This window comes from Phyllobates terribilis, unplaced genomic scaffold, assembly GCF_046119375.1.
Source record: "Phyllobates terribilis strain yellow unplaced genomic scaffold, ASM4611937v1 Scaffold_130__1_contigs__length_5004896, whole genome shotgun sequence".
NCBI classification, from domain to species: Eukaryota; Metazoa; Chordata; class Amphibia; order Anura; family Dendrobatidae; genus Phyllobates; species Phyllobates terribilis.
In genome coordinates this window covers 3,030,832-3,052,464 of record NW_027362890.1, presented here as the reverse complement: position 1 = coordinate 3,052,464, position 21,633 = coordinate 3,030,832, and the positions used below count along the sequence as shown (strand labels likewise).

At 43.6% G+C, this 21,633-nt stretch overlaps 1 protein-coding gene across 1 annotated transcript; it reads right to left on the bottom strand.

Annotated features, from left to right (window-relative positions):
- Nucleotides 1–105: 105 nt before the first annotated feature.
- On the bottom strand, nt 106–21,605 carry LOC141203909 (uncharacterized). The gene is made up of 7 exons (XM_073663880.1): nt 21,520–21,605; nt 5,046–5,195; nt 4,737–4,916; nt 4,530–4,653; nt 4,349–4,446; nt 4,070–4,160; nt 106–2,013 (listed from the first exon to the last, which is right to left on the bottom strand). The coding sequence occupies exons 2-7, from the start codon at nt 5,121–5,123 to the stop codon at nt 788–790; spliced, it is 1,797 nt and encodes a 598-aa protein (XP_073519981.1). The 5' UTR covers nt 5,124–5,195; nt 21,520–21,605; the 3' UTR covers nt 106–787.
- Nucleotides 21,606–21,633: the final 28 nt, after the last annotated feature.

The window sequence follows — 21,633 nt, the reverse complement described above, 5'->3', positions numbered from 1 at the left end:
ATGTCCTTAACGATTAATTTCTTACATTCTAGACTTTCTTCCATCAAACTGCGGAGTAGTGAGATGAGGATGGTGATGATGTAACCAAGATATTGAAGCTATGGAGAAAATATATCAAGGAAAATGGAATCCATCAATGCTTGCAGATTACTGTTGCATAATTTTAAGAGATGATCCAATGCAGCAATACAAGAAACAAGCAAAAAACAGTTGTCACTGAACGAGGACCAAGTTTTGTAGTGCAATTTCTGTAACTGTTTATAATTTGCAATAGTGTTTAGACAGGTTTTAGTTATTTGAATTGTTGCTAAGTTTTCTCTAAATAAATATCAGAAAATTGTCATAACAAAATATTCTGCATCTGTATATTTACAAAAAGAATAATGTCTCAAGGTACTGAAACTTTTATCATTAATTATATGTAGCAGTAAAAGGAAAACTCATTGTCCAATTTGAATTCAGGAGGTCAAACTCATTAAGAAATGGTTCAGTTCATAAAAGAACCTAACGACTTTTAAAAATATGTAAAACAGTGTTACATGATCTGAAAGGTCCTTGAGCTAGTCGGGTGGAAGGTTCTTCAGCTGCTCAGTCAGGACGTGCAGCCTCTGTACAAGTCCCGGTACCTTCCTCTCCTGCTCTGCACCAATCAGTTAGATAAGTGCAGAGCTGGAGGAGAGAGCAGTTCTCTCACTGATCAGTAAGGACACTGTCTCATTGTTCTCGGTCACATGAAGCTACCCCCAGTCTATAGGACACACTCACTTATTAGCAATATTTTTTCTTGCTAAAAGTGTGTCTTTTCAAGTAAAACATTTTCCAAATTAGGATATAAAAAAGGCTTCTCCCCTGTGTGACTTCTCTGATGTCTAACAGCAGCTGATTTCTGGTTAAAACATTTACCACATTCTGAACAGGAAAAAGGCTTCTCCCCTGTGTGACTTCTCTGATGTCTAACAACAGCTGATTTCTGTTTAAAACATTTCCCACATTCTGAACAGGAAAAAGGCTGCTCCCCTGTGTGACTTCTCTGATGTATAACAAGACCTGATTTCTGGTTAAAACATTTCCCACATTCTGAACATGAAAAAGGCTGCTCCCCTGTGTGACTTCTCTGATGAATAACAAGACCTGATTTCTGGTTAAAACATTTCCCACATTCTGAACAGGAAAAAGGTTTCTCCCCGGTGTGAATTCTCTTATGTCTAATAACATCTGATTTCTGGTTAAAACATTTCCCACATTCTGAACAGGAAAAAGGCTTCTCCCCTGTGTGAGTTCTCTGGTGACTAAGAAGATTTGATTTCTTGTTAAAACATTTACCACATTCTGAACAGGAAAAAGGCATCTTCCCTGTGTGAGTTCTCTGGTGACTAAGAAGATTTGATTTCTTGTTAAAACATTTCCCACATTCTGAACAGGAAAAAGGCTTCTCCCCTGTATGAGTTCTCTTATGTGTAACAAGATTCAATTTCTGGTTAAAACATTTCCCACATTCTGAACAGTAAAAAGGCTTCTCCCCTGTGTGAATTCTCTGATGTGTAACAAGATGTGATTTCTGGTTAAAACATTTCCCACATTCTGAACAAGAAAAAGGCTTCTCACCTGTGTGAGTTCTCTGGTGCTTAACAAGATCTGATTTCTTGTTAAAACATTTCATACACTTGGAACAAGAAAATCTATTCTTTGCTGTGTGAATTCTTTGATGTTTAAGAAAAAAGTTTTTGAGGGGAAAACTATTTCCATACTCTGAACATGAAAATGGCTTCTTAGCTTTAGGAGCAGTTAGTTTTTTAATGCTTATTTTGTGACTTTGATTTTTTTTAGTAGTCGGTAATGAATCAGAAGACCGGACCTGTTTCAAAGGATCAGATGACACATCTTTGCTGTGAAGGGATGATGGTATATCTGGAGTAATGGCATTTCCTTCAATTGTATCCTGTGGGATCTCAAGCTCATCTGATTTGAAAATTGAAGATGTCAGCTGTCCCTCTGATCTCCTGGTACAGTCATCTAAGTAAAAAAAAATATTATATTTGAATAAAATATTCTTGAAATTTATATTTTTGAATATTTCTACATAAACTGTTGGTACAAATGGCAAGTTATGTAAAAATATTGAATTATTCACCTAGACAATGACAGTTCACAGTCTAAACTGTGAATGAACAAACAGCGGTGCTCAACTGTTTGTTCATTCTGCCTCCCAAATATGAAATATGCGAAAATGATGCCAATAAAAATTTCTAGTCCTCTCACAAAAACACAAGCTCCCACTCAGGTCCATCATCTGTCAATGGAAAAACAGAGGTTTCCACATCATTAGTGGCTCAAAGGCTCTTGAAAAGCAACATGGCTTCAAGAAACCAATCCAGCAAAATCCGCTCTTCCAAAATCAAATATACTTCCTACTTAACTCAAATGTAAAGCACTACACCCTACTAAAGCTCATGCATAATGCCGGAAGCTGCCAGATACAGCCTTGCTCTCTGCTGGTTAAGTTCTCTCTGTGCAGCTCCCGTGTTGTGTATTTTCTTCTTAGTTTCTTCTTGTGATCCCAGCCTGTTTACTGACTCCTATTGTGTCTTCAGATTTTGTATTTTCTCTGCCCTCCTGGTTCTGATCCGGCCACCTGACTAGACTTCTTGTCATCTCACAAAACAGCAGGCTACACTGTAGCCAAAGCCTAGGGGTCTTTGTGCAAGTACAGATCCATGTAGAGGGGTTAAAGGGTGATGGGCAAAACTTTGACTATAGATAATAACACATCTAATGAAAAAAAAAAAAAAAGAGTAACTAGTGGTGAAACCTCTCTGGGGTAAATAGAGTATGTTTCTTGGTAGCTCCTGGCATTTTGAACTATAGTAAGGGCCAATATTTTCTATCAGATGAGTTTCAAGAAGAAATATACATTTAATGAGAACTTTTTATAATAGTGCAGAGCTGAGGTGTCTTAAATTTAGATCTTGGGCATTTGGAAGAGACAATGGAGACCTTTTTTTTTTAAAGACTACCAGGGAGTTACAAACTCACATAAGTGAGGCAGGCCTATCCGACCATAATCAAACTACCATGGAGAATGAACCTGTAAAAAAAAGACAGAATAAAAAAAAAACAAAAACACGTTACATCCCCAACAAGAACGTATGTTTAGGGGGGAAAACTCCAACACTAAACCAGAGTTGCACTTATTTATGGTGGACCATTGGAGCTACTATGAGTCCTGACCAGAAGAGTAGAGAAAGTATTAGTGCTCCCCATTTCAGGATAGATTGTATCTGAATTCTTTAGGATTGATAATATAATTTATGACGTGGAGTGAATCCATGAAACCAGGGCTCAACTCATGCTAAATTATCTCCTACAGGCATGAATAAATGTATATTACAGCCATCAGCCATGCACAGTTTAGAGATATATTATGGTACAGGTGTAATGTTTTTTGTATACTTCATCGCGATTCTATTTGAATTTATTTGGTTTAAAATTAAATTGAAAAGTCAGGATAAAGGGAAACTCTGTTGTTATTGTACAGAAATTCACACTTGGCCCTCACTGCATGTTTAAAGTTGTCAATCGCAAAAGCAAGGTTTGGTTACAAAGCCTGGACCTGGTCTTGTAGGGACCATATGAGCACATTCAGCGGCACAGAAGGGAGAGAAGGTAGATTCATCCAATAAGATATCAGGATTCTAGGAAGCCAACAGCATCATTACACTCCGCTTTCTCTCACAGGCCCATCATAATATATATCTTCAAGTGATTTTCTAACTTGTTAGCACTTTCTACATATGCTGTCATTTGGATTGGTAATTTACAGATCTGGGCAGATAAGAGTCAGGATCTTCTCATTTCAGTTGGTAGGTGGATCTTCCAGGTTGTAAGTTCTATAGAAAAGGGGTTTCAATGCCCAAAGTCATTTGAACAGTTTTTGGTGGAGGACAATGTATTGGTCTAGATGCAAAATGGTGATCACACGATTGTGATATGGCCTGACTACATGACCGGTAAATGAGCCTGTGACTGAGAAGAATCTGTGACTTCTCTGCATTTAGTGGTTACTACTCACCTGGACTGCTATCTGTAGGGATCTCCTCTTTAGACCGCTCATCACCCCTCACATATGTTTCTGTAGTATTAATATGGGTCAGATCTTCACCCTGAAACAAATATTGTACAAGTCACAGACAGATGGAGAAGTCACACCTATGATCAGCTCTAATCCACCGTTCGCATTGCACAAGTATAAACCATATAATACTGGTGGATAAACCAAGAACGAACACAAGACCTTCACAGCCGTATACACATCATAGGGGAGATCTCATGAAACCTTCTCTCCATCTACCTGATGATCCTGAGGAATATTGGGATCTTCTTGTTTACAGTCCTGTTGTAAAAGAGGACGTGGACATCTCTCTGGTGTTGTCCTCTTACTGGATAGATCTGGAGAAAACACATACAGGGACTGAATTCATTCTTTAAATATGGATAATTATAGGCCGTGTGTATTCAGTCCTGTCTATTACCTGGTGATGTGAGGGGCTGGGGAACCTCCATCATGATGTCATTGTACAGATCTTTGTGTCCTTTTAAATACTCCCACTCCTCCATGGAGAAATAGACGGTGACGTCCTGACACCTTATAGGAACCTGACACATACAATGATAGAGTTATCCCTCCGATCCCTTCATAGCTTTACTGTAAAATGTCCCAGCATTCCTAGCAGTGTCACCTCTCCAGTCAGCAGCTCAATCATCTTGTAGGTGAGATCTAGGATCTTCTGGTCATTGATGTCCTCATGCATCAGGGGGTGAGGTGAAAGCTCCGTGATTGGGCTCAGGGTTCTTTCCCATCCCTCAGACAAAAAGTCCTGACAGCGCTCACTAGAGGTCTTCTTCACTACTATGTAATCCTGGTTATAGAGAGACACATTAATACATCTCACTATAGACATTTCCAGAGTCCTCACCTCTCCAGTTCTGTCCATCTGTTATTCCTATAGATAAGAATGATGTAATGTGACGTCATCAGAATCTCTCACCTCTCCAGTAAACCAGAAGAGGATCTCTAGGGTGAGGTGTAATATCTGCTCCGCCATTTTGTCTCTGTCCATATTCATCTTTGATGGGTAAATAAGGAAAATTCTCTTACATAGAAGATATTCACTGAGAGGATCCGATATTGTAGAGACCTGAATGAGAAGTTGAACTGATGTAACGTCATAAATATCCTGTGTAATAATACAATTACTGGAGATAATAAGGGAAACATTTGAGGAGATTTATGTTTTACAGTATCTAGTTTTCTTCTTTACATCTACTAATAAAACCTATATATTTTAGGCCACAGACAACAAGCAGTTTCTTCCACAGAATCTGCAGGTGAATACCTTTCTCATAGACTCATCTTCCTTATTTTTAATTCTTATCTAATTTACCGACACTGGAATCGGCATTAGCAATACTGCAGGAGAAATTCATTACACGTGACATGAGAAATAACTACTTCATGTTGAGGACGAAATCTTCATCTTCAACTACGGCTCTATAAACGTATTTGGCCAGAGTCGGCCACTGACTACATCACTATATGTTTCCCGTCTTCACCAGACTGTCAATTTCTATAACGTTAGATCTCAGGTCTGATTGACACACAAAAGTTTGAGGCATTTATAAAAGCTTGTTTGGAAGAACACCAAGATAGGAGTTATTTGATACCAAAGTCTCCATGTACAGTGTTTTATGGGGTTTATTTCTGGCCTTAGGATTTCCTATATGACAAGAAAAACTCCATAAAAAAGCAGATATTAAAATCAGAAATAGCAGGAATGATCCGGCGTATGAGGCTATAAACTTGAGTAAAACATAGCTTTTATTGAGCCATTAAAATATGCTGCTAGCACCATAATAAGTCTTAGTGCACAGAAGGATCACAGCTGTCTCGACCTGCGTGTTTCGACGTGCAGTCTTAATCATGGTCTGTTTGAACTGTGGACTAGTGAGTAGTGTTGAGCGAGCACTAAAATGCTCGGGTGCTCGAAGCTCGGGCCGAGCTCGCCGTGATACTCGGGTGCTCGACCCGAGCAACGAGCCCAATGTTAGTCTATGGGAGACCCGAGCATTTTTGCGGCGGCACCCCCGGCAGTCTTTTAAAAGCCTAACAAGTGCCGAAAACGATAGTGACAGTGCTCAAATTACATGGGGACAGCATGCGGATCGCCCCAGGAAGCATTTCTGACCCCCAGGTCACTGCTATCAACAACATGGTCAGAGGTATTAAGCCACTTTTAAGGGCTCACAATAAAACGTTCAAAAACGAAACTGAAACTGCTTTCCTGTGAAATATGTTAAGGAAGTTCCTTTCCAGAGTAAAGACTTGTGTATAAGGTAAAATAAATAACCCCAAAAAAATACTCCTCCACACCTTGGGCTATGTTGACAAGTAGCATTTTTTATGTGTTTTTGCACTTTTGTATTGCTTTCAACCGTTACAAATGCATTCACAGGGAAATGTCATTTTAACATTTTACAACCTCATATGGCCATGTGCTATGTGACACATGCATACAGTGCTGAAAAGACATGGGAACAGCATGGGGAAGACCCCTGGAAGCATCTCTGACACCCAGGTCACTGCCTAAAAGTGTGCCCATCAGAAGTCATCCTTGCCGCATCAGAAGATGCAGACTTGCAACTATCCCCGTGCAAGTCCTTGTCCCAGGGCAGTGTTCAATTGTACCTCCCCCATTCCTTGCAATGCAAGCGCAAATATGCAGCCAACCACCCACCCACCAGCAGGCTGAAATACTATGCTGCTAGCTTGCACTTGAAATGGGGCCTTTTAGTTTGCAGGAGGCCGAGGCTGGTCACTACCTCATGGCTGCTTCGGCAGCGAGGTATCCATACTCAGTTCCCAGCCGCCCGGCGGCCGGGTGTCCATGCTCGATCCCCAGCCGCCAGGGGGCGGCCGGGTGTCCATAAACGGTCCCCAGCCACCCCTATTTCTCCTGTCACCTTCCCACACACTTTTCTTACCCTTGCCTGCTTTAGGGCAGCATTGGACGAGCCCACCAGAGAACCAGCATGATGATGATGATAGAAGTTAGCATCTGCTTTGTTTTCTTGGAATGCAAGCGTAAGTGTGCAGCCTGCCACCCACCCACCCCCAGGCTGTTATACCATACTGCTTGCTTGCACTTGAAATGGGGCCTTTTAGTTTGGAGGAGGCCGAAGCTGGCCACTACCTCATGGCTGCTTTGGCAGCGAGGTATCCATACTCAGTCCCCAGCCGCCCCTATTTGTCCCGGTGTGCCTTATACATAAGATTAAGCGCGCATACCAAAACATTACCTGTGCCCTCCCCAGGGCATTTAGTGGGAAGGACAGCCTATTCCGCTGTAGTGTGTGCATGCCAAACCCCTGTTCATGGTACATGCGAAGATGCCTCCCACCCTTCACCTGTCGTTGCAGACTTGCAACTATCCCCGTTCAAGTCCTTGTCCCAGGGCAGTGTTCAATTGTACCTCTCCCATTCCTTGCAATGCAAGCGCAAGTATGCAGCCTGCCACCCACCCACCCCTAGGCTGCAATACCATACTGCATGCTTGCACTTGAAATTAGGCCTTTTAGGCATGTGGAGGCGGAATCTGGCCACCAAGTCATGGCTGCGTTGGCGGCCTGGTATCCATACTCAGTCTCCAGCCGCCCGGCGGCCGGATGTCCACACTCAGTCCCCAGCCACCAGGGGGGGCCCGGGTGTCCATACTCGGTCCCCAGCCGCCCCTCGTCCGGTTGTCCACACACGGTCCCCAGCCGCCCCTATTTCTCCTGTCAACTTCCCCCCACACACTTTTCTTAGCCTGGCCTGCTATAGGGCAGCATTGGATGAGCCCACCAGAGAACCAGACTCCTCCGGTGGGCCCTGGCTTCTCCATCAGGGGAGTTGAGAGTGCCATGGTGAGAAGCATGATGATGATGATAGAAGTTAGCATCTGCTTTGTTTTCTTGGAATGCAAGCACATGTATGTAGTAGCGGCTAGGCCTGAGGTGGTCAGCGTTTTGGCGCATATCCTACCTCCTCCGAGGATTGCTAGATGTTTTCCTGCTACTATCCCAGTTCTATGACTCCCGTTAAAACAAAGCTTCAGGTGATAAATGATGGATGAGGTGGTGGCAAAGGAGAAAGAGCAGGAGGAACAGGGACCATTCACATCAATATCAGGCCAGTCAACCACATATGTCTTGTAGGATATGTTTCTGTAACAAAAGGAGCGGTTCGGCTACACAGTTATAGGGCATACAGTGAGTGCAATGCCTACCAAAAATTTCGAGGCACTCAAATGCCCCTTGGAAATGACATGGAGGTCAGAGGGCCTTAACTAAACTGTTTTTTCCATTTATAGCAACTGGGTCTCCTGTACACTGTTGGCCTAAGCAATGAATGGAAGGCTTTCCAAAAATTATGAGGAACTGCAATGCCCCTTGAAACAGACGTGGATTACAGCATACTAAAAACCTTCTACCCATTATTGGGGAGTGGGTCTCCCTTAGTTTTCGCCTTTGCATTGAAAAGCAAAAGCTGACTAAAATTAGGAGGAAATGCAATGCCCGTTGGAAGAGTCGTGGAGGTTAGAGGTAATTAAAAACAACATTTCAATGCCCTTTGGAAGAGCTGTGGAGTTCAGAGTGGCTTAAGAAGATGCTTTTAATGCCCATTTGAAGGGACATGGAGGTCACAGTAGCTTAACAAGATGGTTTTAATGCCCCTCGGAAGAGATGTGGAGGTCACAGTAGCCTAACAAGACGGTTTTAATGCCCCTCGGAAGAGACGTGGAGGTCACAGTAGCTTAACAAAATGGTTTTAATGCCCCTTGGAAAAGTGGTGGAGGTCACAGTAGCTTAACAAGATGGTTTTAATGCCCCTTGGAAAAGTGGTGGTCGCAGTAGCTTAACAAGACGGTTTTAATGCCCCTCGAAAGAGACGTGGAGGTCACAGTAGCTTAACAAGACGGTTTTAATGCCCCTCGGAAAAGTGGTGGAGGTCGCAGTAGCTTAACAAGACGGTTTTAATGCCCCTTACAAGAGCCATACAGTACAGCATCTTAAAAACATTATTCCCATTATTGGGGAGTGGGTCTCCCATAGTCTTTGCTTAAGCCTTCCAAGCAAAAGCTGCCAAAAATTAGGACGGAGGAACTTGCAATGCCCCTTACAAGAGCCATGCAGTACAGCATATTACAAACATTATTCCCATTATTGGGGAGTGGGTCCCCCATAGTCTTTGCTTATGCCTTCCAAGCAAAAGCTGCCAAAAATTAGGAGGAAATGCAATGCCCGTTCGAAGAGTCGTGGAGGTTAGAGGTAATTAAAAACAACATTTCAATGCCCCTTGGAAGAGCCGTGGAGTTCAGAGTGGTTTAACAAGGCGCTTTTAATGCCCCTCAGAAGAGACGTGGAGGTCCCAGTAGCTTAACAAGACGGTTTTAATGCCCCTTGGAAAAGTAGTGGAGGTCACAGTAGCTTAACAAGACGGTTTTAATGCCCCTTGGAAGAGACGTGGAGGTCACAGTAGCTTAATAAGACGGTTTTAATGCCCCTCGGAAAAGTGGTGGAGGTCACAGTAGCTTAACAAGACGGTTTTAATGCCCCTTACAAGAGCCATACAGTACAGCATCTCGAGAATATTATTCCCATTATTGGGGAGTGGGTCTCCCACAGTCTTTGCTTATGCCTTCCAAGCAAAAGAAGACAAAAATGAAGACGGAGGAATTTTCACTAATGGCAACACAGACCACGGTCACCCTGGTGGTATAGTGGTGGTGGAGGCTGAGGATAAGGAGAAGAACATAAAACAGCCGAAATGAGGAAGCGTATACCCATGTGTGGGTATGAAGCGGTGCATGTGAATACACCTCCCGAAATAACACAGTGGATTTGACTTTATGTTACTCTGCTGTCATTTGGTGGTGATGAGAAGTCTGGCCCAATCCAGCCCTTGTTCATTTTGATAAGGGTCAGCTTGTCAGCATTATCAGTTGACAGGCGAGTTCACTTATCAGTTATAATTCCCCCAGAGGCACTAAAAACACGCTCCGATAACACGCTAGCGGCAGGGCAGGCCAGGACCTCCAAGCTATACAGAGCGAGTTCATTCCAAGTGTCCTGCTTGGATACCCAATAATTAAAAGGCACAGATGAATCACAGGGGACGCTGGTACGGTCGGCAAGGTACTCCCTCACCATCTTTTGAAACTTTCCACTCCTTGTGAGAGTACCCCGCGCCTCAGGGTCTGTCCGAAGGGAGGGTCTGAGAAAACTGTCCCAGAACGTTGACAGTGTTCCCCTGCCTCTGCTGGATTGGAGTTGCCTCTCTCTCGCTTGTACGCCTTGGTTGGGCAACGAACTGTGACCTCTGCCGCTAGCGTGTTCAGATGGGAATTTTTTTAACAGTTCTGCAGCAGGGGCCTTCTGGTACTACCCCATTTTTATAGACCTCTCCACCTCAGGAATAAGAGAGTGAAAGTTCGACCGATATGGCTTCTTGATCCATCCCATCACACTCTGGCTGCAATGCCTTCTCTTTAATTCTCTGCAGAGAGCGTTGCACAAGACAGACAAGTGGAATGCTGACGCTAATGATGGCGTCATCGCCACTCACCATCTTGGTGGACTCCTCAAAGTTTGTCAAGATGGTACATAAGTCAGACATCCAGGTCCACTCCTGAGGTCTTATGTGTGGAGTCTGACCTGAATATCGACGGCCTTGTTGCAGCTGGTACTCCACAACTGCTCTCTTCTGCTCACAAATCCTTTGCAACATGTGGAGGGTAGAGTTCCAACGTGTGGGGACATCACACACCAGTCGGTGCGACGGAAGCTGCAAACGCTGCTGCAACACAGCAAGGGCGGCGGAAGCTGTAGCCGACTTGCGAAAATGAGCTGACAGGCGGCGTACTTTGATGAGCAGATCTGGCAACTCGGGGTACGATTTAAGAAACCGCTGAACCACGAGGTTGAGCACATGAGCCAGGCATGGTACGTGTGTGATCTCGCCTCGCCTCAGAGCCGCCACCAGGTTACGGCCATTGTCACACACGAGCATGCCTGGATGTAGGTTCAGCGGTGTCAGCCACAGATCTGCCTGCTCTTTCACAGCTGTCCACAACTCACAAGCAGTGTGAGGTTTCTCACCTAAGCTTATGAGTTTCAGCACAGCCTGTTGCCGCTTGGCGGAGGCAGTACTGCAGTGCTTCCAGCTTGTAACTGATGTGGTGATATCTGAGATGGAGGCTGAACATGAGGAGGAGGAGGAGGATGATGCGCAGGAGCTGTACACTGTGGGGTCAACTCTGACTGACATAGGGCCCGCAATCCTCGGTGTAGGGAGGATGTGTTCTGTCCCAAGGTCCGACTGGGTCCCGGCTTCCACTATGTTTACCCAGTGTGCCGTCAGGGAGATGTACCGTCCCTGGCCACAAGCACTTGTCCACGTGTCCGTTGTCAGGTGGACTCTCCCAGTAACTGCGTTGTTGAGGGCACGGCAGATGTTTTGGGACACGTGCTTGTGTAGTGAAGGGATGGCACACCGGGCAATATAGTGTCGGCTGGGGACCGAGTACCGAGGGACGGCCACCGCCATAAGGTTGCGGAAGGATTCCGTCTCCACCAGCCTAAAAGGCAGCATTTCCAACGCAAGCAGTCGTGAAATGTGCGAATTTAGGACTCTGGCCTGTGGGGCGTTAGCTGCGAATTTCCGCTTTCGTTCAAAGGTCTGGGATATGGACAATTGAACGCTGCGGTGGGACGTAGACGTGGACGTTGATGCTGTTTCTTGAGAAACTGCCATAACAAGTGAAGACTGAGAGGAGGGGGCATCTTTGCATGCAGTATGGACAGGGGATTGCCTTGCACACACAACAGGGGGTTCTATTGCACGCACAACAGCGGAAGAAGCAGTGGTGACACCCGCTGACACTGGTCGTGGACCCTGGGGTTCGCTCCACATAGTCAGGTGCTTTGCTGCCATGTGCCTGATCATGCTGGTGGTGGTCAAGCTTGTAGTTTTGTCACCCCTGCTGATGCTGGCCTGCCAGGTGGTACAAATGGCCTTTTTGGGGTTATCAGCAGAGTCTTTAAAAAAATTCCAGACTCTGGAAGACCTACAGGTTGTACTGGCAACGTCCATCGTGTTGTTGTTACGGGGAACTGTTGCCTGCCTTCTGTGTGCGGCCACCACACTGCTTCTTCCTGCCTGTTGGGGTACTCTGGCTCCATCACCCTGTGTGCTGCTGGCCTCGCTCTGCGTGTCCTCCTGACACGTTGGGTCAGTTACTAGATCATCCACCACCTCCTCCTTTTCCACTTGCGCACCACGATCCTCCTCCTCACTTCCTGGCAATTGTGTCTCGTCATCGTCCACCTCTTGTGACAAATTGCCAGCGTCGACTTCCTGTGGCCGTGGCTGTTCAAATATTTACGTCGCCAGGAGACTCGCAACACTCATCAGGAGGGCGTTAAACTAGAAGAAGAGGGGATGGGAAGAAAAACGCCGGACACGAACATGAAACCAGAGAACATACTAATGAAAGATATGAAGCGCGACAAAGAAGGTCCAAGACAAGATGCTTGGAAGGGCGGTAAGAAAATTTCTAATACAATCCACAGGGAGAAGATTGGAACAAAACAAAATTGTGTAAACTGCGTGCTAGCAAATGCCAGGAGCCTGACAAACAAGATGGATGAACTGGAAGCAGAAATATCTACAGGTAACTATGACATAGTGGGAATAACCGAGACATGGTTAGATGAAAGCTATGACTGGGCAGTTAACTTACAGGGTTACAGTCTGTTTAGAAGGGATCGAAGAAGTCGGAAAGGGGGTGGAGTCTGTCTATATGTAAAGACGTGTCTAAAGCCTACAATACGGGAGGATGTATGGGAGGGAAATGAGGAGGTCGAGTCCTTATGGGTGGAGATACATGGGGCAAAAAACAATAATAAAATTATCATAGGAGTCTGTTATAAACCACCAAATATAGCAGAAGCCACGGAAAGTCTATTAATGAGACAAATAGACGAAGTAGCAAAAAATAACGAGGTGATTATTATGGGGGACTTCAACTACCCCGATATAGACTGGGAAACCGAAAGCTGTAGATCTCAGAAAGGAAACAGGTTTCTGTCAATTATCAAAGACAATTATTTGTCACAACTTGTGCAGGAACCAACTAGAGGGACGGCCCTTTTAGACTTAATATTAACTAACAGGCCAGACAGAATAACTGAGGTGCAGGTCGGGGGGCACCTGGGAAATAGTGACCACAACATTATACAATTCCATATGTGCTTCAGTAGGGTGCCCAGCAAGGGAGTCACAAAAACACTGAACTTCAGGAGGGCAAAGTTTGATCAGCTAAGAGATGCCCTTCACCTTATAGACTGGGATAGTATCTTTAGTAATAGGAGCACGGATAGAAAATGGGAAATTTTCAAAACAGTCCTACATAGTCACTGTAGAAGGTACATACCTTATGGGAATAAAAGGGCTAGGAATAGGAGGAAGCCAATGTGGCTAAATAAGGAAGTCAAGAGGGCAATGAAAAACAAAAAAAGGGCTTTCGGTAAACTTAAACAAGAAGGCAGCGAGGAAGCGCTAATATCTTATAGGGAAAAAAGCAAAATCTGTAAGAAACAAATAAGAATAGCAAAAGAGGAGACAGAGAGACTAATTGCCAAGGAAAGTAAAACGAATCCCAAACTGTTCTTTAACTATATAAACAGTAAAAGGATTAAAACTGATGGAGTTGGCCCATTGAAAAATAACCTGGGTAAAATCATAGAGGGCGATGAGGGTAAAGCAAACCTACTCAATAGCTTCTTCTCCACTGTTTTCACAAAAGAAAACAATTTATCGGAGGAAATGCAGAGTGATAAAGTAAACCCTCCGCTAAATATCACCCACCTAAATAATATCAAAATAGACAAGTCACCAGGCCCAGATGGCATACACCCCCGGGTACTAAAAGAATTAAGTAATGTGATAGACAGACCGCTGTATCTTATATTCAAGCACTCTTTATGGACAGGGACTGTCCCACTAGACTGGCGCCAAGCAAATGTGGTACCAATATTCAAAAAGGGGTCTAAAAGTGACCCTGGGAACTATAGACCAGTAAGCTTAACGTCTGTTGTGGGTAAATTGTTTGAAGGATTTCTTAGAGATGCTATTGTAGAATATCTTAATGATAATAACTGTCTAACTCCATATCAACATGGATTCATGAGGGATCGCTCCTGCCAAACAAACCTGATGGCCTTCTACGAGGAGGTGAGCTCACAGCTGGACCGGGGAGAGTCAGTGGATGTTGTATACCTTGACTTCTCCAAAGCGTTTGATACCGTGCCACACAAAAGGTTGGTATATAAAATGAGAATGCTTGGTCTGGGGGATAATGTGTGCAAGTGGGTAAATAGCTGGCTGAGTGATAGAAAGCAGAGGGTGGTTATCAATGGAGTAAGCTCAGGGTGTGTCAGGGTTACTAGCGGGGTGCCTCAAGGGTCTGTCTTGGGCCCTATATTATTTAATATATTTATTAATGATCTAGTGGAAGGGTTGCATAGTAAAATAGCAATATTTGCAGATGATACTAAACTTTGTAAAGTAGTTAATACAGATGAGGATAGGGCACAGCTACAGGAGGATTTAGATAAATTGGGGAGTTGGGCCAAAAAATGGCAAATGGGGTTCAATGCCGATTAATGTAAGGTCATGCACATGGGAAAGAAAAACAGCAGTCACCCATACATATTAAATGGGAAACCGTTGGGGAAATCTGACATGGAGAAGGACCTGGGCGTCTTGGTTAATAGCAAATTAAATTGGAGTGCCCAGTGTCAGGCAGCAGCTGCGAAGGCAAATAGAGTCATGGCATGCATCAGAAGAGGAATAGGGGCATATGATGAGAACATTGTTCTTCCTCTGTATAAAGCGCTGGTAAGGCCGCACTTAGAATATTGTGCACAGTTCTGGGCTCCTGTGCTCAGGAAAGACATATTGGAGCTAGAGAGGGTACAAAGGAGGGCGACTAAGGTAATAAAGGGAATGGAGGGACTAGAATACCCAGAGAGGTTGTCAAAATTAGGCCTATTTACATTGGAAAAGAGAAGGCTTAGGGGAGACCTCATAAACATGTATAAATACATCAGGGGGCAGTACAGAGATCTCTCCCATGACCTGTTTATACCAAGGATGGTGACAAAGACGAGGGGGCACACTATGCGTCTGGAGGAAAGGAGGTTCCTGCACCATCATAGAAGGGGATTCTTTACGGTCAGAGCCGTGAGACTCTGGAACTCTCTGGGAGAGGAAGTGGTGATGTCCAACTCACTTAAAGAGTTCAAGAGAGGCCTGGACGCCTTTCTTGAGAACAATAAAATTACATCTTATGCTTAGTTAATTAATCCAGGGATTTAATCTGACTGCCAGATTGGTGTCGGAAAGTGAATTTTTCCTCAATGATGTAAATTGGCCTATGCCGCATGTTTTTTTGTTGCCTTTCCCTGGATCAATGCTGCGGAATAGCTGCAGTGCACAAGAAATAGGCTGAACTGGATGGACGCTTGTCTTTTTTCGGCCTTATAAACTATGTAACTATGTAACTATTTGGGCATCACTACATGGGATCTCCTCTTCCACCACTTCAAGCGGAGCAGGCAAGGGGCACAAATCTGGAAATGGACCAGTGAACAGCTCTTCAGAGTGTCCAAGTGTGGGATCAGTTGCTGTCTAATGACACTCGGCATGGTGGGAGGAAGGAGCATCAGGGTGAGGAGGAGTATGCGGTTGAGACTCACGGCTACTAAGAGTTGACCATGTGGAAGACAGACCGGAGGTGGTGGTGCCCAGGTAACTGGAAGTATTATCTGCTATCCAATTAATAACCTGTTCACACTGATCAGTTCGCAATACTGGTGTTGTTCTGTGCTTCCCTAGTAATTCGGTCAAGAAGTGGGAGCGAGAAGATGTGGCTGTTGGTTGTGGCACATTTTCACCTTGGCCACAGCCCCATCCTCTGCACGCACCATCACCAGAACGTCCAGTTCCACGTCCCTTGCCACGTGCCTTGCCCATTGTAAAGGAAGTAAAATAGCTTACACTCGCACTATCAATGGAAAAAGGGTAATAAAAAGTAGATTAGAACCGTGGAAGAGGAAAACCACAGTTCTATTTCTCTAGCCTACACCCGACTCTTTTAAACAATCTGAAAAATCAGGGAGACACTATTAGTTTTTTTTTTACGGCATAAAATGCCAAGAGCAAGATAATAGAGATTTTTTTACCGTGGAACAGCAAAACCACAGTTATAATTTACTGGTGTATACCAGACTTTTTAAAATATATATATTTGCGGTTGAACAGTGAGCGACACACTCAAACTGTTTTTTTTTAGATACAAATGGCCCAAAAGTGGATAATACAGAGGTTTGAACCGTGGAACTGCAAAACCACACTTCTGTTTCTCTGGCCTACACCAGACTATTTTCAACAGATATATTTGTGTCTGAAAAATCAGGGAGACACTTTTTTTATTTTATTTTTTTTGGGGGGGGGGGAGGACACCAAAAGGTTAATAAGACGGGTATTTGTACAGTGTGAAGGAGGAAAAAAAAAAGAGGACTTAGATGAAAAAAAATGGATTTTTCCTGGCCCCCGAGACCTGGAGTTAAGTCCAGCAATTTCAGCAACAGGAGCACACAGGACTGTAATACAGCGTTTGCTGGTATAACCACTGCGTCTCCTATACAGCCTGCCTGCCTGCCTGATATCTGGGATGGATATTAGTCCTGAGAAGGACTGTTTGTTTGATCTGGCAGCCTTTACAGACCCTACACTAACTATTTCGCAGTATATATCTCTCCCTAAATCAGCAGCGCTGTCCCTACACTGTCTGATCCCAGCCGTTCGTGTCCAAGATGGCGGCACCCGGTTTTAAATACTCGAGGTGGCGCTGTGCGGCCAGCCAATCAATGTAATGCCCACAACCAACATGACTGCGGCATTACAGTGACTGGCTGGCAGTCCCTGCATGTTCATTGGCTCTGTAAAGAGCGCCAAACATGCAGGGCAGAGACCCGAGCTCCCGCCCGAGTAACCCGGAAGTGCTCGGTGCTCGCCGAACATCCCGAGTAGCGTGATGCTCGGGCGAGTACGGAGCAGTGTCGAGCATGTTCGCTCAACACTACTAGTGAGCATATAAAGGTAGGTTGTAATTAAAGAAAAGTTATCATGTGCTCACTAGTCTCGGAGGTCAGTATGATTGGCATAGACAAAAGTTAAATAAAAACGTTAGTGACACACATATATTATTATCCTCTAAAATTAATATCATTGATATGTAGAAAAAATAAAAATATTTGTGATACAAATATAGAATAAATATAAATACTAGAGATATACCATGTCCAAGCTGTAAACAAAACTGTCTTTAATATTGTAGTATTAGATCCTATCTAAAGGGTACTCGGGTTTCTAACATAAAAATGCAATATGATCCCTATTTAGCAGTTTGCGTCTATGGTCTCCCTCCTTGGATAGGTCTATATACTTTTTCTATGCCTTGAAATTTCAGTGCTGAATCTTCCCCTTTATGGAACATTTGGAAGTTTCGACACTGCTGAAATATTTGTGGCCAAAGGATTAACCGCATCAGGTATGTCTTCTAATCCGAAGTTTTAAAGGGACGGTAGTACAACCAATGTATTGGATGTTACATGTAATACATTCAACAAGGTATATAACCAAGGGTGTGCTGCAATTAATAAAGTCATGTATTTTGTACATACGATTATTATGCAGTGAGATAAAAATCCTTTTCACTGCATTTTACACAGGGCTGTGGAGTCGGAGTCGTGGAGTCGGAGCCCATTTTGGTGGAGTCGGAGTCGGTATAAAATGGACCGTAGTAGTAGTTCAATGCAGTAGTTCAATGCAGTTTGTGGGGAATTTTTTTCATAAGACTTTGGGAAAGAAATGAAATGTGCTATAAATATCTGTCCTATTCCTGATCAAAGGTTCTAGACTTTTAGCTGAGATTAATCTGTGCTACAGTAAATTTATCACTTAAACATGAGCCGGGTATGAGGGAGTCGGAGACATGGAAATTGAGGAGTCGGAGGTTTGGCTTACCGACTCCACAGCCCTGGTTTTACAGCGGTTCGCTCCGCATTTGAAAAAAACACTAAGGTTTAACCAGGTAGTAGATTCAGAGTGTGCTTTTCACTTTTCAGGAAAAGACAGGGGGACAGGATGGTACCCACCGTGGGTGCTTTATTAGCCACAAACCAAATATCCTTGGTAAGAATTTTATTAAGCCCCATATCCTGGTGTAGCATTAGTTTTTTTCTCTATAATGGACACCACTTTGTTTTACGGTGGACTATAAGTTGTAGAGAATGTCACACTGGAAGTTTCACATCCCAAATATTTTTTTTCGTCCCTTATTTTTGAGAAGATCCTTACGCTCTAGGCTCAATACCATTTTGTATGCTTTTTTAAGATTCCAATCAGGATAACCTCTTTTTGCCAATCTGTCACAAACTTCTCTGGCCTCCATATCAAAGGCAGTATTATCCGTACAATTTTGTTTAGCCCTAATTAATTCCCCATATGGAATATTGCGCTTGATATGCAGGGGGTGGCAAGAATTGGCCTGCAGAATACTATTACTGGCAGTCTCTTTTCTATAGGGTATTATTTTTACTGTATTGAGATATTTATCACCGTTCAATTTAAGTTCCAAAAAATGTATTTCTCTAGGATCAAACTAAAGTGTGAATCTCAAATTGAAAACATTGTTGAGATTTTCTGCAAATTTCAATGCCTCCTCCTGTGTGCCTCCCCACACAAGGAGGAGGTCGTCGATAAATCGACTGTACCATATGATTTTGGGGCTGTAAATATTGCTCTCATTGTAAATGTGTTGCTCCTCCCATTTGGATATTATTACATTAGCCAATGACGGTGAAAATTTGCTACCCATACTTACTCCCCTCGTTTGTAAAAAAAAAACTGATTGTCAAAGCAGAAATAATTATGATCCAGAAGAAATTTAACTGACATGATAATGAAATCTTTAATTCCTACTGTATACGTAGCATTGGTATCCAAGTGATAGCTCAGGCTAGTTAATGATACACTGTGTGGTATGGATGGATATAGAGCTATAACATCGCATGATAGCCAGTGATAATTTTCTTGCTATAGAAAAGTCTTCATATACAGTAGCCAAAAATTTAGAGTCCCTAATGTAGCTGGGGATGTCTTATAGTTAGTAAAGCCGAATAAAGACTTGCGTCCATCAAGTTCGACCTGTTAGTTCTGTAATTGCTAAAGTTGATCCAGAGGAGGGCAAAAACCCCAAATGATTTGGCCAATCTTCACCTGAGGAAAAATTCCCTCCCGACTCTGAAACCAGCAGTCAGAATAAATCCCTGTATCAACCTACTATTTTATTTTATTTTTAAGTATATGCTGAAATCTGCCTGGTATCTAGAAATGCATCCAGTCCCCGCTTGAACTGGTTTAGTGAATCCGACATTACCGTCTCCTCACTCAGTGAATTCCATATTCTCACTGCTCTTACCGTAAAGAACCCCTTCCTATGCTGGTGCTGAAACCTTTTCTCTTCCAGTTTTAGTCTTGCATTAGTGGTTGTAGATAGAAATCTATCCATGCACCCAGTCTCTCTCCCATAGAACCTATGCCCGCTAATATTGGTCTGAGTGGTGGTGGAAATATGTTTTTGTGGATCTTAGGAAATGAATGATATATACAGTACAGACCAAAAGTTTGGACACACCTTCTCATTTAAAGATTTTTCTGTATTTTCGTGACTGAAAATTGTACATTCACACTGAAGGCATCAAAACTATGAATTAACACATGTGGAATTATATACTTAACAAAAAAGAATGAAACAACTGAAAATATGTCTTATATTCTAGGTTCTTCAGAGTAGCCACCTTTTGCTTTGATGACTGCTTTGCACAGCTTCAAGAGGTAGTCACCGGAAATGGTGACACTTAAAACTAGCAAAATTACAAGCTGAATGGCTTGTCATAGAAGTATATAAACAGATCTAAACAATGATGCTGCTGAAAAATTGATACAGTCACTACTGTATCCAATCCTGTACCTAAACAAAGCTGATACTGCCTAGTCACGGATGTTGGCACCCCAAGGAATGCCAATGGTGCCGCCACTCACCGGTGAGTGTCCCTCAGAAACCCTAGTTAATTCTGATATATATATTAAAAAGTGCACGGATACATTAAATAGAACCAGATATGTCTCAAGGTATATATAAAAGAAAGGGTTTGGTACTCATCAGAGAATGGTTCAATAATCTGCCTCAATGCGTATCCCCAACAGCTTCATCAGCAGGCTTGAAACAGGGATGATAATCCATGATGTTCAGCATAGTGTGCCTAATAGCCAGGTGTCCATGTATAAATATCTCACTGCATCCAAACCCCTCCCCAGACTAGGAGACCCATTCCCATTCCTAAAGGTGAATTGTCATAGGATATATAGAATGGAGTCTGTCTACAAAAATGTACTGCGCCTGCGCTACTTCTCAAGCGCTAGAGGTCCGACAATATCCATCCTCTAGTGTGCATGTCCTGAAGTGACGCGCTTCACACTGAAACGCCGGTAAACGGATTAACGCTGCACCACTCGTACCCTAGACTGAGCATGCCTGTAGTTACATGTTCCACGCCGGAGATCATAATGGCCTATATGTGTCCGGATCATCACCCTTGTCAGTAGATAAAGTAACATAGGCTGCAATTACAGTTAGAGTGAGCCGGAGAATTCATTGTATACAGTATCTCATACTGTAGATTTCACCTTGTAATCTCCCTGTTCTGCATTATGTTGCTATAATTATTACAAGTCCCCCATATCAGGGACATAAATAATTATATTGGTTACTTCAGCCTGGTGTTTGTCTGTGCGTTGCATCCGGTTACCTGATTACAGGGGCATAATGGGGGCATTACATTGTATGGGGGCATCATACATACTGCATAAGGGGCATAAAGGGGGCATTACACTGTGTGAGGGCATCATACATCCTACATAAGGGTCATAATGGGGGCATTACACTGTGTGGGGGCATCATACATCCTGCATAAGGGGTATAATGGGGGAATTACACTGTGTGGGGGCATCATACATCCTGCATAAGGGGCATAATGGGGGCATTACACTGTGTGGGGGCATCATACATACTACATAAGGGGAATAATGGGGGCATTACACTGTGGGGGTCCTGTACTCTGAGAACAATATGTTTCCTCCCTTCCTGTCTCCATAGTTGGGTCGTATGTATCTATTACAGGAAACAGAACAGAAACCTTATGATTCTTATAAAGCGGCAACACAAGACCCCAAAAGAGCCTCGGTGCTAAAGGGGTTAATGCCCCCTGCGCCCAGTAATGGGGGTCTCCACATACCTCCACCTGCAGAGCCGCCACCACATATATGGCTGTTGTGTGCGCACAGGACCTTTGATGAGGTCACAGGAGGGGAGGAGTCAGGGGTCACATGATCAGGGGCCTCAGTGGATG